Genomic DNA, 18,448 nt, shown 5'->3' with positions numbered 1-18,448 from the left:
TTTAAAAAAATCCACTGTCTAATCCTTTCACACTAATGCAATCCCTAGCAAAACTGAAATCCCCTATAACCATAACCCTCCTCCTCACATACCACTCTAATTTACCTACAGTCATAGTCATATGACATGGAAACAGACCCTTCGGTCCAACCGGTGCATGCCAAACATAATCCCAAACTAAACTAGTCCCACCAGGCTGGTCCAGGCCCTTATCCCTCCAAATCTTCCCCATTCAAGTACTTATCCAAATGTCTTTTAAATGTTGTCTAATGTGCCTGCATCCACCACTTCCTCAGGCAGTTCATGCCATGTGAACCACCCTGTGTAAAATATTTGCTCATTATTTTTAAAATCTCTCTCCTCTCACCTAAAAAACGTACTCCCTTGTCTTAAAATCCCCCATCCTAGGGAAAGCACAACTACCATATCTGCTCCTCTATCTCCCTCTGACTGTTGGGAGGCCTGTAGTACAACCTCAGCAAAGCAATCGCTCCTTTTTTATTTCTAAAGTTCTACCCAGCTGGTGTCATTTAAGATCCTCCTTGGATTCCTCCCTCATTACTGCTGTGATGGTTTCCTTTATCAATGATGCTATGTTCGCATCTCTCTTACATCTCCCTTATTGCACCTGAAATTTCTACACCCTGGAATGTTGAGCTGCCAGTCCCGTTCTCCCTTCAACAATGTCTCAGTGATTGAAACAATAAATTCTCACATGTTGATCAATGCACTAAATTCATCTGCCTTACCAGTCTGGCTCCTTACACTAAAATAGATACCAATTAGCTTTCTAGATCTCCCATGTGCCTTATCATGCTCATGTCTTCTGTGCCTATTGACTATCCTGGCAATCCTTCTATATCTGATGGGACCTTGCTCTCAAATTTACATCTGCTCTGTGCCCCGTATCTCTGCCAGATTAATTAAAAACCCCCACGATAACACGAGCGAACCTTGCAGCAAGGATATTGAGCCCAATTACTGTTAGAGTGTAATCTGTCTAGCTTGTACAGGTTCAAAACTACCCCAGAAGCTGTCCCAATGATCCAGAAATGTAAAATCCTCCCTCCTAAACCATCCCTTTAACCTTACATTCAACTGACCTATCTTCCTATACCGACAGTCAACTGCACGTGGCACTGGAAGTAATCTGGAGATTACATCCTTAGTAGTCTCTCTCTTTAATCTACTTTCTAATTCTGTAAATTCCTGTTGCATGACCTCAATTCTTATTGAACCTAAGTCATTAGTATCCACATGCTGACTGTTTACCCTTCCAATTCAGAGCATTCTGCAGCCGCTTCTATAAATCTTAATTCAAAGGATGGTGTATATCCAGAAAGCTGGCCAAGCACACCATGTCAGAGAGGACAAAGGCAGTGATCAAGTACACCAGCTCCCAGTGAAACACCGTATTGTACTGAAAATAAAACCAAAGAACCACCTCAGCTCACCACACCTGAGCCAGCCCTTTATCTGTATCATGGTCAGCAACTTGTGTTGGGAGGCTCAATACTGATAACTTACCACTGTGTTACCATTCTGCTTTTCCTTTGTGCTATAGATTAAAATATTCAAGTTTTCTCATTCCAAAAACTTGATGGCTGGTCTTGTGTCACAGTAAATTTTAACAAATTGATTAAAAGTGATGTAAAGAATATGGTGTGCAGGTTGTAATTAGCAATGAGAGCACGCCAACCATGCCAAGGCCAACAGTGGTGGATTCAGTGCCACTCAGTACGCCACTTAATTTTCACAGATTCAAAATACCCATTCTACAGAAGGCATGTAGCATTAGACAGATAACCAGACAAAACATCAGGTGCATAACCTTTTCACCTCAGACCCCTTCCAGATTGCTACAGAGGAAATTATCCTATCATCTAGCTTGCAGTTTACAGTTGAATAACTTTTGTTTTAAGAACAAACCAGTATTTTATTTGGACAATGGACAGCATCAGACCAATAAGCAAAGCACATGGGGATTTTCAGCAAAGTTCCTCCTGTCCAGAGTATAACAGACAGAAGCAAGGAGTTTACAAGTAGGAAATGTTTTCACTCCATCTGACTTCAACTGTTGCATGATAAGCCACAACAGCATACGAAATCTGCATCGGCAGACAGCACCTTTATCCTGGAACACTCCTGCAGTGACTTTGCGTGACTCTTTCACCCAATCAGCAACATCAGAGGTTGGGCTGCTACAAAATACCCCCAACATCTCTCCACAACCCACCATATCTGAACCCACCATATTGTACAATCAATGTTATAAGATCATTCTATATTTTACTGATTTTTTAAGAAAATAATTCAATACCTTTTTTGCTCTGAGTACTCCAAACAATATAGCCTACTGAAATGATTATTTGCTGCACTCTGCACAATCTAGCAACACAAAAGCAAATAGCAATTTTGTAGGACATAATTTGAGTTATGCTGAGAAAATGAATTTTGTTGAAATTTTCATCTTGCATTCATCAGGGCAATTCAAATACCCAAGTAACAGAAAAACCACCGTTATACCAAACGAGAGGTGACTGCTAATTGGCTAGCAGTTGAATTCTGATTGCTTGAGGCATTACCATGGAAGATGTACCAGTTAATGACAACTGACAGTTAACTGGCAACATTTAGATTTTAAACAAGACTGGTTGATTCTGGTTAGAGCGCTGTCCTAAGAAACGAACTAATAATGACTGCCACCTATTTCGATATATTGAAAGATTCCATATGTGTATATATTCTGTCTGTTTGCAAAGTACAGGGTCCAAATGTATTAATACATATAGATTCCACTATATGGTATGCCATACTGCAAGCCTGTCAGACAACCTTAAATGATTATTAGCACAATCCTTTGTGCACTCAGGATTGTGCAGGAAATGGTGTCCCATTGCAGAATCATATGTAGGACACTGTCCTGTGAATTTTACAAGTGCACCAGGTTGGGTATGGTCAGCACCTTGGTTGTTACAAACCACAAAAGGATACCTATTATTTGATACAATCCATCAGTCTTTGAAACATACAGCTTGTGCACTAAGCAGCACACTGACAAATGGAAACACACATTCAAGAACTGTGCCTGTTGCAATGCAACAAAATAGGTGATACCCTCTGGTTCATCATCAGGACAATACTTTGTGTTACACATAACGTTTTATATTTGATATTGCATGGAGGACTTACCTGGAGTAGTTTCTGTAAAAGAAGTCACTGAAAGTTCACTTTGGAGATTTTGTTTCAAAACCAAAGATTCCTAGTAATTACATGACCAATTACCATTGCATGCTTTGCTGCAAATCCTGGCTGGTTTGAACAATGACTGGCTGATAAAGAATTTTGCTTTTTGGATAGCAATTAGCTCAGTTGGCTGGACAGTTTGTTTGCAATTGATGAGATGTCAAGAGCTTGGCTTTAATTCTGGCACTGGCTGAAGTCATCACGAAGGATTCTCCTCAAACTCGTCCCCTCACCAGAGGCATCGTAACCCTTCAGGTAAAACCACCAAAAATCATCCCTTCTTAATGAAAGAGCAACCATGTGGTCTGGTAGGACAACGGTATCTTTACCTTTCATTTGGAAGAGAACAGAGATGTAGTAAGGATTGCTGTGAACAAGCTGCCCAGCTCATCTCTCCTCTTTCTGAAAATAAAACCCTCTGTATCAGAGTTCAGGGTGTAACCTATTTGGGCTTTTAAAGGAACGTCAAGATTCAGTAGGCTATGTCTGCATGATTTTGGAGGCAACTGTGCATGATTAGTGACTTGATGATGTGCGTCAGAACATCAGAGCAATGGACTCGAAACAACCTTCATTTTTCTCACCTGATATACCTTATTGCTGTACTTTCTCCAACTGGAATTGTTTTTATACCTCTAAAACATCCTTTTACCTTTGTGCTTCTTTTTACAGAAAAAGAAGTGTGTGCACGCTTCTACATGTGCATGTACATGCATTTTGGGAATTTAGAGAAATAAGCATTCGTCCTTCTATATTAACAACTATGCATGTTAACCAATTACTGCATTATTAGTGAATAATTTCAAATAAAAAGACAATAAATCCACATTTTTTATTAGAAGTGGTTCATCTATCTTAAGTTTTTAAACTTAAAACCAGATATTGATATTTAATTTGTCATCTTGGTTACTGGAGAAAGTACTTTTATGTTGCGACCCGTAGAGTAATTATCCTGAATGAGAAGGGGTGAAGGGAAGACGTTGTGTGAAAATAATCCCAGAGCTTTGTTTGTATCAGAACAGTTTAATTCCTGTATCGCGTGTTTGCAAACCTGACACCCACATAAAGCATGCCAAGATTCCAACAGCAACAATTCATTCATCACCTTCCCCCATTCAACTGGGTCATGGTTGGTCCCTTCCTCAAGTCCTTTCACTCATCTTGGCTCCATAACCCTCAACACCCTTAACTAGAAAAAAAAACAAGCAATCTCAAATTTAACATAATTAACGAGCTAGCTTTTCTATTTTGGTTCCACACTTGAAGTAACCTTTGTATGTAGGACTTCTTCCAAACTTCACTCCTGAATACTGTATTTTGATTTTAAGGTTCTCTTTCTTTGTTCTGCATTTGCCCAGCAGGAAAAATGTTTATTTCAACTTCATTTTAAATCCTTAAAAATGCCTCAATCAAAATCAACCTTCAACATGATCTTCCTTATTCCAGAGACTACCAAGCTAGTTAATGCAATCTTTCACAAGTAAAGCATTTGAGCCTTGTTACAGTTGTGACGGTATTTTGTAAGTTTGAAGCAGGAAAATATCGATATGTTTCGAAATCTTAGAGCATGCTCCTTCTTTACCAGTGCTTATGGAAATCCATAGCATAACATCAAAAGAAAATGCTAGCAACCATTATCAGAGGAAAATGTTTTATTTCTATCTTCAAAGTACCTTTTCTCAAGATGAAGGATACACATGAAAAGTACTATCCCTGAGAACAGAAACAAGATGAGAGTTCTTAAGTCCCCTAGTAATATACCTGCTAACATACCTTCCGATCAATCTTGTGTTCTGATTGATCTATTCCCTACACCAGTCACCCTGGATAATTTTCTGAAATAAAAACACCTACTTAAGTTGGATTGCCACAGGGATTTGTTAGTGTTGTTTGGTAGTGATGTGTTGTTAGTGTTTGAAAAATTAATTCTCCACAAAATGACCTCAACACAGGAAAAACAATTACATGAAAACGGCTCTATTCCCTCCTTGCTGACTTTCAGAAAGTAGAAACAATGTTAATAAATGGAGGCCTTAGGTTCTAGGTCACTGCATTTAAATTAGAATCAACATAAACTTACTGCAAATCTTAAAATTATGGAATTGTGGTTAAAAGAAATATAGTCAAGAGAATATATTTAACACAACCACTTATCTTTCTAATTTGTTCTAAGCCCTATGTCATCAGGATAAAGAATTATTTTTAAAAAATTCACTGGCTATGGTTATTGCTAGCAATACCAGCAACTTTTGCTGTTTTGCCCTTGAGAATGTGGTGGTGAACCACCTTCTTGAACAGCTGCCATCAATGGGTGATAGATACACCCATTTTAGGAAATGAGTTCCAAGACTTTGACTTGATGACAGTGAAAGAATAGCAATGTATGACTAAGTCAGGATATCACATGGCTTGGAGGGGAACCTGCATGTGCTGCTGTTCCCATGCATCTACTGAGCACCTTCTGGCTGGTGGAGAGGCAATTAGTTTGGAATGTGCTGTTGTAGGAGCCTTGGTGAATTGGTATAGTGCTTCTTTTACTTAGTAACTAATGCTGCCATTGTACACCAATAGCGGACAGAATTATTTTTCAATGTGATGAACGGGCGTCAAGTGGCTTGCTGTGTCAAGCTTGAATGTGCACTCATCCAGACAAGTGGAGAGTATTCCATGAGACTCCTGACTTGCATCTTGCAGATGACAGACAAGTTTTGAGGAACTAGGAAGGGAGTTACATACTGCAGAATTTCTTGCCTCTGACCTGCTCTTGAAACCACAGTTTTTACGGCTGGTACAATTCAGTTTCTTGAAAATGATAACCCTCTTCTTTATTATAACCATTCAGTATGGTGCAGTCGGTACTAAGTGATTAATAATTCAATAATTCTGAACAAACAGGCCAACTCCTTTAAGAAGGGGACAGTCCATCTGAAAATTCATTTGTTATCCCTTCTAATGTAATTTGCCAACCTAAAACTTTTTTCTAAAATTATCTTGCTCTTTAAAAGATGCTGCTTGACGTTCATCTCTTTGGCAAGCCTCTGCTCATGGTTCCCAATGTCTCCTTCATTAGTTAGGCATCCATTTTTTTTTGTCCAATAATGGGGAAGCAGTGACCTAGAGGTATTAATGCTGGATTGTTAACGCAGAGACCCAGGTAGTGTTCTGGGGACCCATGTGAGAATCCTGCCACAACAGTCTAATGATGGTCACAAATCCATTGCTCAGTGTTGGAAAAACACATCTGGTTCATTAATGCCCTCTAGGAAAGGAAACTGACATTCTTACCTGGTCTGGCCTACATCTGACTCCAGACCCCCACAATTTGGTTCTCTCTTCACTGGCTTCTGGAATGGGCAATAAATGCTGGCCTAGCCAGTAACATCCTCACTCCATGAATGAATCAAAAAAATCCATGGATGTAACGTCAGGGTCAGGGTCAGGGTTAGGGTTATGGTAATATGTAATTACAGTTTTGTTGAATCGAGCCAGCATTGTGATATTACACCAGACAGTTAGGTTGGAAAAATACAACATAAAATCAAATTTTTCTTTGATTGGCTCACAGGGCATGGCCTTGGCCCATTCCAAATTGCCCTCGAGAATGCAGTAGTGAGCTATCTTGGCCAGTAAGTGGCTCAGTCTAAGAGTATCCTCAGAGAAAAGGCTTTGGACTGGAAAATGACAAATTTTCTTGGTTGATTTACCACACTTGTCAGGTTATAACTCCTTTAAATAGTTCCAGGAACTTACACAGACAACTCAAGTTAAGTTGGTAAATATACATTCTTGAAGCTGGAACTTTATATTTCAGAAATAGTTTCCCCCACAAGCACATCAAATTAGAGATTTCCTAACATTGTTTACTATCTCAAAAGTCCTTTCGCACAATTTTTACTTTGATTTTATTTGATATCATATCAATTTAACAACCCAAAGATCATTTCTGATTCAATAATGACAGAATTAAAAGCTGTGTATGAAGAACTAAAAAAGGGCTATTCAATAACAAGGACATTGTGTTGAGTTGAGAAATTGTGGGATTTAAAGATGTTCAACTTCTGGCCAAGTCTGATATCAGTGAACCCCATCACATGTTTCAACAGTGATCCAAAATACCTACTAAACAGTCAGTAAATATATAATTTTCTATGATTTTGAAATCTATTTCAATATATCACAAAAAGCTGCTAGTTAGATTTGAGTCTTGAAAATGAAGAATCAGGTCTGGACTGGAAGATAAGAAAGAACAAAATATTTTATTCTTCAGCTAATAGTCCAGATTCAGCACAATTTTCACCTCAGTGCTAAGATGCAACTGGTAATTTGCAAACACTAACATTTTATTGGTAAAGATGCCCAGTTTTACATGTTTTCGTCAATTTCTTTTTCTTTTGATTCAGCTTAAAGTTAATATTTCACAACCTGGGGAGAATTTTATTTTAACAACTGAAAACATTTTCTCCCTTATTTTCAAGTAATTACACTTTGTTTTATAAAGTTAATTTATACTGTTCAAATAGCTTGCCACCAGTTTTAGATGATGTATAATACCTCTGCAAGCAATGGACTTCAGACAATTCAAGAATATATGTGCAACAGCCATTGTTGAATTCTTACCGGAATCGTTCATTTATTGCTTATATTTCCTATTTAGTTCAATTTCAGTATCAACCCACTTATGAAGCAAATATGCTTTTTTTTAATATTAGAAATACATTTACATTTCTCAATTCATTTTTTTTGCTGCAGAAAGTGTGCAATTTAAACATAATGATTCAAAAATTAAGATTCATTACAACTACAGTAATATTACCATTTACATTTATTTAATTGGTCCCATGAGTAGAAATGATTGGTTTCTCCACTAGTACACCTCACAGGTTTCTGCTAATAACAGAAATGATCACGTTCCCAACACGGTGTACTGAAACCTTCATGCTGTTCAATATCCACATTTCATTTTCCTACAGACTACATACTTCTAAAAGTTAACAAGTGTATTTTGGCATATAATCATCCGTTCAAAGTACCAATAAACAATTCTATATTACAATTGCTTAACAGACCCCAAAAAGTGATCTGTTCCAGTAAACAATTCATTCAAGAAACTGCACACTCACTTTCTCAGAGTTCAGAATAGTGTTTTAATTAAACAAACACCTTTTCTTTAAGCAGGAAGCAAAACCCAATTCATAAGAGCACTTCTTTAAAGCTGTGGGATTTATTCATATTGTAATTTATATCTGTATAGCGTTTTAAAAATTGAATATTGCACCCTTTTCCCAAACTAACTAAAGTTCTAGATACTTAATACTTTTCTGCCTAGTTTAAACTAGAATAAAAATCGCATTCTAGTGACTGAAAAATAATTTCCTTCTCCTAGTTCTGAGTTTTTATTCCCTCTTTATTTAAAGCACAGTATTACCTGAGACAGTGACTCTGGGAAAACTCAAGTGGTAGGAGCAGATACAGATGTCAGCAGATGCAATTTAAACACCCAAATGCTGCAAAAGGTTTCCATCTTAAATGAATATTCTTTCAAAGTATTTTGATAATCAGTGGTGTTAGACATCCAAATGTAAATCACTTCTGAAAAGATTAATATTCATCTAAATTATAGGGTTTATATCCAGTTAGGAGCCGTATCGATCCTGTAAAACACAAGCAAAAGGTCTGTTGAAGCATTAAGTTTCAATAACGATTGTAAGAAGTTATTGTTATCATATACAAATACAGGTAGTTCTCCTATAACACAATAGTTGTGTTCTTGCATGACCTTACACTATAGAAAATCGCCATCGAAAAATCATGTTATAGGGAATCAGTATAGAAAAATCATTACACCCATACAGCAGAAAGTTCACGTTATCAAAACAGCATCCACTGTTCGTTACAGCCAATTCACGTTAATGAAACATACATTACAGTAGAACTATCTGTACCCCTATTTGTAGCAAACCAAAACAGTTATCTTTTCTGCTCCTTAAGATAAAATGTATTTCTTTATGCAATCTTGGAGCTCAAAAACACTTTGCTATACTGTTGTAGCATCATGTGCTAGAGTGGCACAAGGCCTGATGCACTGAATCTCTGTTAAGGTGAATCATTTAACTAGAAGTGCAAATTTTCTCACTTGGGAGAAAGAAATGTTCAATTTCTACACATTTCTATACTTCTGGTTTAACGAAGACCTCATTCATGCAGACTTCTGAATGAATTTTACTTTGTCAACAACACGAGACCAGTATTCTTACAGTGCACAATTTGAGTAAATTTTATTTTTATATCTAATGCTTGTAATTGAGTTTTAACATAAAGTATAAGCAAAGAACAATGGCCTAGAGTATGCACTTGTAACAATTCTTCCAGTGTTTGCCATCTTTACTTTGTGAAGCTGACAACTTTTGGTCTCCACGCATACACTTAAATGTAGAAATTCAGATGTTTTCATCAATGATTTCCTGCTCCTTTATGGAGTGTGCTGTTGAAGCCCTCATTGTGGATGCTCATTTCTTGAATACAGAAGTCAGAGATCAGTATATATTTGGATATTGCAGGAACTATGGGTTTCTGGTATGGTCAGGGAAATTGAAGCAGAATGCCATCCTTGAGAATACTAAATTGCAAGTCAGGACCAATAAGTTACTGAAGAATAATTTTATATTTGTGGAATGTCAAATTTCTCCATTTCATAGAGTTTTAAAATATACATACTTCAATTTCTATCTAATTTTCATGTTTTCTGTTCCAAGTTTTCCTTTGATTTGTGTAAAGCTGTTAAAAAAAATTATGACAAGACCAGCTTGCTACTTCTTGATTTGCTGACTGTGACAATTCTTCAATGTGACTGGTTGCTAGGCCTGTCTGATGACATCAAGCTTCCTGGATACCTCAATCCCTAAAGATGGAGCCAGAATTAAATTTATGTTGTTAACTGACTGGATCTCTGTGTGCAGTTTTCAAAGTTACAGTCATGTGCTGTGACTTCTCCACCAAAAATGATGTCTAGCCTATTGAAGTCATATCCCACCCAAGCTGCTGTTCATGATAGGCATAAGTGAAAGATTTGACACCTGTAAATCCACCTAAGCATAACTAACAGACAGCTTGAAGAGTCTGAAGATGAACTATACTTTGATTGGTATTTCAAAACATCCTACTTGTCACCCTAAAGTTCACATGAACAGGTACAAATATAATCTAATCCAAATATGTGTCTAAGACTTTCAGTCTAAGAGGATCATCCATTGCCACTAAAAGGTTGGGAAAAATCACAATTTTGTCCAAATATTGGGTATTTTGTGCTCCTGGTGAACCCATGAAATTATGAACTATGAAACCACCCAAATTAATTTCTTCCCTTACTTTTAATGAGTACACAAGTAAAAACCTATGATAAGAGAGTGATGTGTTAAACCACTGGTTAGCTGAAACTCTAGGCAACTATTTTTAACTTAATGTTTTAGTGCATAGCATTTATTTATCATTATCATTCTTCAACAATATTAGTTCTTATTTCAGAGATTTAACTGAACATTAACATAGATGTCAAAGTGTGACTACCTTTATTAAAAAATAAATTTTGATTAGCATTGGTAGATCCCTTGATAGCCTAGGGTCTGCTTAACCTGACCTATCTCTAAGTGCTTTTTGTTGGAATACAACTGCTTGGAATTGCAGATGAACTCTCATTGCTTGTAACACCAGAACTTTTAATAATGGCTTAATTGATTTGCTGTAATGTGTACGATATTCTTTTGTTGAATGGACACATACCTAAAGCAAACCCTTTGAAGATAAATAGCAAATTTATGAATAGATTAGACACAGATATTTACATGATGACATAAAAATATGCCAACCTGAATGGAATTCATCACTCCATTGGCCAGAACAGACAGCTTCCCAGCCACAGATCTAACACCTTGCTTAAACTGTGCCATGTCCGGAGCTGATGGTAGCACGTTGGTCAGAGACACGTTTGCTTAAGATAATAACAAATCAAGTAATGTACATATATTTTATGATCATAACATTCATTTTTAAGTAAAATACAACAAGTATTAAAGAGTGAGGAAAATTTAACTGAACAGCTAAAATGCATGAGAGATAATGGGAACTGCAGATGCTGAAGAATCCAAGATAATAAAGTGTGAAGCTGGATGAACACAGCAGGCCAAGCAGCATCTCAGGAGCACAAATGCTGACATTTCGGGCCTAGACCCTTCAAAATGCATGAATTTCTGGGTTCATTGATGTGGTTACTGGTAAATTTCTACAAATGAAAGTAAAACTTTTCTTCAAAGAAAACTCTGATTTAAAAGTTAGCAACAGTCAATTCCAAACTGGTTTAATTCAAAAGAAAAGTGGAATTAAATAAACGTTTCATAGATAAAAGATATGAAGCATGAAACCACTTTGTAACAGAGGAAATATGAATAATATTTTAATATAATAATATAAAAACTGTTTTAAAAATGATAACTTTTATTTAGTCTGCTGGCCTCTTACCTGATGCTTGCTTCTTTTCACCCTCAAATAGATCAGATGAGCTAATAGATGAACTTCCAGCAAATCGTTCCAGTCGAGTTTTGGCTTCATACTGGCAGATAAAACATCCCAACACTTAAAAAAATGCTTTATCGGCATTAGGTTTAACAACTATCAATAACATTACTTTATACAAGTTAGGTCTAGGGTAAAAGTGAATAATATAATATATTATCAATAGATAATCCTATTTAAAATCTCTTGAAAACAAAAATATTAGTTATCAAAATAATTGCCATTTTTCCAAAGGATAATCTGATAGAATAATAGAAGAGTTTGTTGGAGTCCGAGTTTGTAATCCCACTTTCTAATCCATACTGGAACAAAAACCAAGGAGAAGAGGGATCCAAATAACCTGATGGTTTTAGCTTCAAGATTCTTCAGGCTCAAGACAATCAATTGGACACATTCCATACAGTTGCAAAAATCTCAACCTTTGAAGATTATCTCAATTTGCCCCATCAGGCCTCCACATGGCTTAAGTGGAATCAACAAATGAGTAACAAGAAGTTGTGTGTTTTGGGCTCCAGCTGCTTCAACTCATTTTCTGCAACATCTTTGTGTTTGGTAAAGAACAAACCTCAGGAGTGTTTGTGTACATTTCTGAGAGGAGATTCTGCTCAGGGCTCTCTCAAAATTGTGGAATTGTACTTCCATTCTGACTTCTTTTGTAGTGCAGAACGGTCAGAGGCAAGTAAATTATGCCCTCCTGTCACAGCAGCCAGCTATTGTATTCTGAAACTTACAGATCCTGAGAGCCACCTTGAAACTGGCTGCAAAGGGCAACTCTATAAGGCAAGTAGGACAGTAGGATGATGGGAAGTTAGGGTGCCAAATGGAGAGGGGTCAGGGAGCCAACTAAGTAGAATGTCAAACGGGCAGAATGCTTTCTAAGGAGATAGGATGATAAGTGGGTAGGGTGCAGGTAACAAGATGGCAAGGTGGGGAGGTAGGTTACAGGTAAGTTTTGTTGTGTTTACGGTAGTTTGGAGTTGGGATGGGTTGGGTGGGAGAAATGAGCTCTGGGAAAGGGTGGGTGGGATGGGTCTAGGGTAGTTATCGGGTCTGGGTGGGATCCGGTCTGGCAGCACAGGTTTGGGATCAGGATATGTCCAGGGTGGGGTTTTGTGGTGGTGGTGGTGGTAGGGGATAGTGGACTGGTAGGAGAGTGGAAGGGCTGGGTTGGGTCCAATGGCAGAAGCGTGGGTGGTCAGGCCCAGGGTGGGGGAGTTGTAGTTAGGGATTGTGTTAGGTAAAAGTGAGATCTCTTTTTAATAGTTTCTCAGGAGATAGAAGATTAACTTCATCTAACTTTTCCTGAGTAACTGTTCCACTTAATTTATCAGAAGCATCTGAAGCCTCTGATTTTAATGAAACTTTCAGGAGTATCCCAGTGGAGATGAATTGTCCAACAGAAAATTCAATTTTCCAGGCAATGTCTGTGGTGTATGCTATGATGGGAATTCCACAGGGTCATCAGGCAAAATCTCCTTCATGTTTGAATTACGACTGTCTGGTCTACAGTAATGTTCTTTAGTAAAGACAAAGGGAAAAACTTAATTATTTATGATATGTGGCAAAACAGTTACATAAATATTACATATCAAGTCAATCAATGGAAGGCAAAGTTTTGTTCATTAATGTTCCTACTGACAATGATCTCCATTTGAGGTACAGCAACCAATCTTGTGTTGAACACGCCTGTACGTTTCTTAGAATATGTGACTATACACAGTTCACAACAGGTTTCAGTCCAATTTCATTGCTAAGAAATGGATTAACTGATTTGATTTGTTCTGCATTGTTGAAATCTGTTTTGACAGAGAAATGTTATTGTTTTATATTGCTAATCCTAAAGGCCACATACACATAAATAGTTCGTATCCAGGTAACTCAAAAGATCATAACTATTCAGAAAATATTGTAAAACATTCACCTCTGCAGAATCCTGTTTTCCAAAATACATATCTGAAGAAATGGCTTTGACATTCCCAAACTTCTTCTGTGCATCCTCGGAGACTACTACATAGTCCAATTCTGGTTTACGACGTGCCGGCCTGGAAAGATAACACCAATGTTAAAACGAGCATTGATCAGCATTAGAATCATTGACTCAAAAGTGGCCATCTATTTTACTTTAGCATTGTAAAGTGAATGCAAAGTAGTACAGAATTACAGTCAAACACTAAAGCAGCAAATAATTTGCTGCAAATACAATGGTCAAAAATAACCCTATGAAATATAATAAATGTACAGGCAAAGAACAAGAGCTAAGTCTAGGCTGAGTGTAACATAAATTTGTTTTTAAGTTCAGCACCAAACGTGCAAAGTTAAGAGAAAAAGTATGATTTAAAATTAATTGGTTGAAAATATGCAGTCATATACACAGTAATAAAAAGGTATAAAAGCAAGTATTATACCTGTCATTTAGTGATATTTTTGAAGTAAATATGTCCTTCTCTCTACTGCTGCTTTCTGTTTTCCAAAAGGAATCACTATTGTCATCCCATTTTGAATATGTACTTCCCATATCCAGTGGATCATCAAAATATCTAGAGTTTGAAAGGAGAAAATGGGAATTTTAGTCTTTCAAAATATCTAATCTTCCAATACAGATGTGAACAGATCGGATCCTGGATGCATAAACTGATAGGTATGGGTGGCATAACCCATATCTATCGTCCAGTTATTTCCCCATATTGGCATTTAAATGTAGCCAGCGTCAGCAACTGCTGTATATTAAATAATGTCAGCAAAACAACAAAGTACCACTTTTCAAAAATGCACTAATATACAAAATAAGTTTCAGAACAGAGTCTGGTTGAAAGATATCTTTTCCCCAACAATCAGGTGTAATAATCATCATGGAAAGCACATAAACTGAGCTGACATCATTATCAGTGATCATGATAGACTATGTAATAAAGCTTTGAACTAAATCTTATAACGTGGTGAGCACCAAATGAGTCAACATAAGCCACTGTGATAGAAGTGAAGCCCAACATGGCTCTGCACCTCCTCTTGACAATTCTGCACTCGCTGACAATGCTCACATTTGGGGCACATTTTCCATTGAACAGTTGTGTGGCCCAAACATAGTTACTGAGCTGAGACTACAAGAGCCAAAGGTTCCAGTGGCTAAAGATAACCGGCCTGTTTAAACTGTAGTTGCTGTCTTGTTAACCTTTTTCAGCCCTTCAATCTTTCAATATATCTGCACTCCTTCAATTCTGGCTTCCTGCACATCACCACTGGTAGCTGTGGCTCTCACTGCCTCAGCCCTGAACTCTTCTGAAGGTCTCTAACTCTTTATGTCACTTTCATCCTTACAACATACAACTAGCTCTTTGAATAAACCTTCGGCATCTTCCCTAATAACTTATATTGGTTTCATATGTTGTTTCACAATACTTCTACGATATGCATAAATGTGTTTTAGTTGAGTGGAAGTGTTACATAAACAGATGGGATTGAAGAATCGTATTTGGGCAAGATGCTTATAAATTTGTATTTAAGTTTGTTGACATGGATTCACCAAGTTTTATAAAATTATTACATTTTAATACAAATGAGACAACCAAGATAAAAATAATTATGGAGATTACTCCTGCTAACTAATTGTATTGACATTGCAAATTGAACAATCTTCATTTCACGATTTTCCAAATTGTTTACACAGTACTGATTAAACAAATAATTCCACTCAGGTACCTCAGCAGTACTACTTCTACTTCTAAAAATCACAGATTCAGAGAATTGCCAAGACACAGGCAGCAGCCATCAGGCCCATCAGTGCCTGCACTAGCTCTATTACTTATACAGGCAATACAGGAGAAAAGGCTCACAGATCTGAATTTCATATTTGTAAGCCCAAGTTGAACAAAAGCCTGGTTTACTGAAAACACCACCAAACACAAAAAAAACCAAACCGTACAAGAAAAAACATCTGGTCCAAACAGGGCAAAGATCAGGTAAAGTCCCCAATTCACTCTACACTACATTCAGTGTCAGGCACAACACAACACAACAATTAACACCTGCTGTTCTTGGGTTAGTATGACAATTTTTCAATACCTGCCACACATCACTAGAAGTCTTATAATGTTTTACCAGGAATAATCCACCTAAATTCAAAAGCAAAATATGCACTTAAAAATTCTGTTCCGTATTAATACATGAGAATTGTTTCCCTCAAAATCAAAGTTACACAAAACATTATTGTTCTTATATGTAAAAGGAGCGTGTCACTAGTATTCCCAAAGTAAGCCCAAAGGCTTGCCATTAAAGCTAATGAGGGCAAATGTATTTGGACCAATAGGAGAAGTGGTAAATTACATTGTAAATGCTACAAGTGACTGAAAATGATTGCTTTAACATTTTACTTTACAAAAGTTGGCTTTTATTTAGTTTTTCCACTTGATTTTGCTTTAGGACAACAAGTATTTATTGTAATCTTACATCTCACAGTTAAATTACTTTAAGAGACATGTGCATAATAACATCACTGCATATGGCATGTGACCTAACAGCATAAAGATCTCATACTTTATCTTACCTTGGATTACTTGAAGCATGACATTCTACTGGTAGAATACTCCTCTGTTGCAATGTAATAGCTTAATGTTAGCCACAAAGAATGTAATACTTGCACATGTCTTCTAGATTCTTCAATACCCCATTGTTTGTACCTCGTTTTTTTTGTTATGTGAGCTAACATAAGCATTGTTGTATTGTGTAAAAATACTTTTTTTGGTGACAAACACACACCATTTCCCAGGTTTTGGTTTTACTCTTGCTTTTCTCTTCATTTTGATTCAGTCAGGTGTTCTTCCTAGCTCTACCATATACACTTGCTCTTTTATTTCTTTACGTATCCCATTATCACTTCCTTTAGTCTTGGGCCATCATATCTTGCATTTGATTTCTCCAATCTTTCAGGCTCTCACCAGTCTTCACCTTTGTTTCCCTCTCCCCCACCCAGGTCCACCCCAGGGCCCCACATATCTGTTTGCTTACAAAAATAAGAAACGTAATACATTGTCAGTACAAATGAAAAGACATAACCTGAAATGTTAATTCTGATGCTCCCCGATCTGCTGAGTATCTTCAGAATTTTCAGACTTCATTCCAGATTTTCAGCATCTGGAGTATTTTATCTTTTTAACTTTACTTTTTTTTTAAAAATGAAGACATCGGAGTGGCACATCATCAGTTGTAACCAAAATCCAGTGATAACTGGATCAGTTCCAGCTAACGTACCAAAAGGTATTACTACAACTGACATCCAGAGGCTAAAGTTGGCAGCTTAGATATAGAAGGGTGCAAGTCCCCATTGAAAATAAAACCATGCATATAACTGGTTTGCTGTCTGAAGAATTCATTTCTTTCCTGAACAAGAAGTTATTTTATATTCATCTCGGTTTCTCTACCATCCCTGCATCAAGAACTACACAGCCAAAGAGAAGTGGATGGACCACCAGATTAATGCTACTCCAAACCATGGATCTGGACAGCTCTCACCCAAGAATTGATCTTTGCTGCTGACGATCTCTCTCAGACTGACATGAACAAATACGTGGCAAAAAATTTTCCTGATGTTTTCTCAACAAAATCATTTTATAAACCTCAGAGATAAGAATTCTTTTTGTTTGTTCAATGATGAAAATATTCCAATGCTCAAGGGGAACAAAATTATAAAACTATTGAACTATACAGGATAATCTTTGGACCCAATGATTTACAGTACTGCTAAAACACTTAAATCCTTGACTGCATTCATGAGGAAATAACCAGCAGCAGCCCTAACACTTCAAAATCGTATCTTTCTGGTTACTGAATGATCTCTCCCCCACACAATGTAACCTCACACTCTTCTTCAAGATCAAGCATAGGAAGATACGATGATTACCTGGAATGAGAAGTAGTAAAAGTAGGCTCTTCATCTTCTTCATATTTTCTCCTGGAAGATTTTGCAATTGTGGGTGTCTCCTGTTCTATAGTTTGCATATCTGATAATACAGAATGGGAAACTCCCCTACAAGGAAAAAGTGAGAAAAAACATAAGAAAACATAACGCAAGCTATGCTTAATTACATTTAGCATCTTATTGGCAAGAACTGATGGGTAAATTCAAAAATGTAAAAAACAAAATTAGCCAGATTTAGACAAAAACCTTTTGCAACATAAATTAAATATCTTGCAATGAAAACCTTCTCCATGACCACGTTCAGTATAAGAGTTCAGGCAACTGGAAAATTTTAACATACGTTATGCAATCACCACATACAAACACAAGAACAAAGGAAGTTCTGAGGCAATCATGGATGGAGCAGAGTGGCTAGATACAATACAATACAATGCTTTTTAAAAAATATTTGATACTACTTAAACATCAAAATAGATGGTAACATTAAAAGAAACATAATTAAAGTTGGTTCAACTAGGAGATTCGCTACAGTAAAGGCTGAGAGGCATAAAAGTCATGTACCACAGACCTCCAATAGCTGGAAGTGTAATTATGACTCAACCTATTACACTGGCAGCTTCCAATATAATTATTAATATAAATAAGATGGAACAAAAGTGATATAAATGTATAACATTATGAAGAAAATTTCAAACATTACATAAAAAGATACCATTCTGGGCCACT

At 36.8% G+C, this 18,448-nt stretch overlaps 1 protein-coding gene across 3 annotated transcripts in view; it reads right to left on the bottom strand.

The window, feature by feature from the left end:
- Positions 1-7,483: 7,483 nt before the first annotated feature.
- Positions 7,484-18,448, bottom strand: part of LOC125461042 (ADP-ribosylation factor GTPase-activating protein 3-like) — a 62,322-nt gene continuing 51,357 nt past the window's right edge. For all 3 annotated transcript variants that reach the window (XM_048549355.2, XM_059652399.1, XM_048549356.2), the window contains 6 exons: positions 17,705-17,830; positions 14,217-14,348; positions 13,733-13,853; positions 11,758-11,848; positions 11,109-11,230; positions 7,484-8,897 (listed from right to left, as the gene is read on the bottom strand). In XM_048549355.2, the coding sequence (XP_048405312.1) occupies positions 8,880-8,897; positions 11,109-11,230; positions 11,758-11,848; positions 13,733-13,853; positions 14,217-14,348; positions 17,705-17,830 (610 nt within the window). In that variant the 3' untranslated portion in view covers positions 7,484-8,879. The remainder of the gene's footprint in view (positions 8,898-11,108; positions 11,231-11,757; positions 11,849-13,732; positions 13,854-14,216; positions 14,349-17,704; positions 17,831-18,448) is intronic.

This window comes from Stegostoma tigrinum, chromosome 18, assembly GCF_030684315.1.
Source record: "Stegostoma tigrinum isolate sSteTig4 chromosome 18, sSteTig4.hap1, whole genome shotgun sequence".
In the NCBI taxonomy this organism is placed as follows: domain Eukaryota; kingdom Metazoa; phylum Chordata; class Chondrichthyes; order Orectolobiformes; family Stegostomatidae; genus Stegostoma; species Stegostoma tigrinum.
This window is presented reverse-complemented; position numbering and strand designations above follow the sequence as displayed.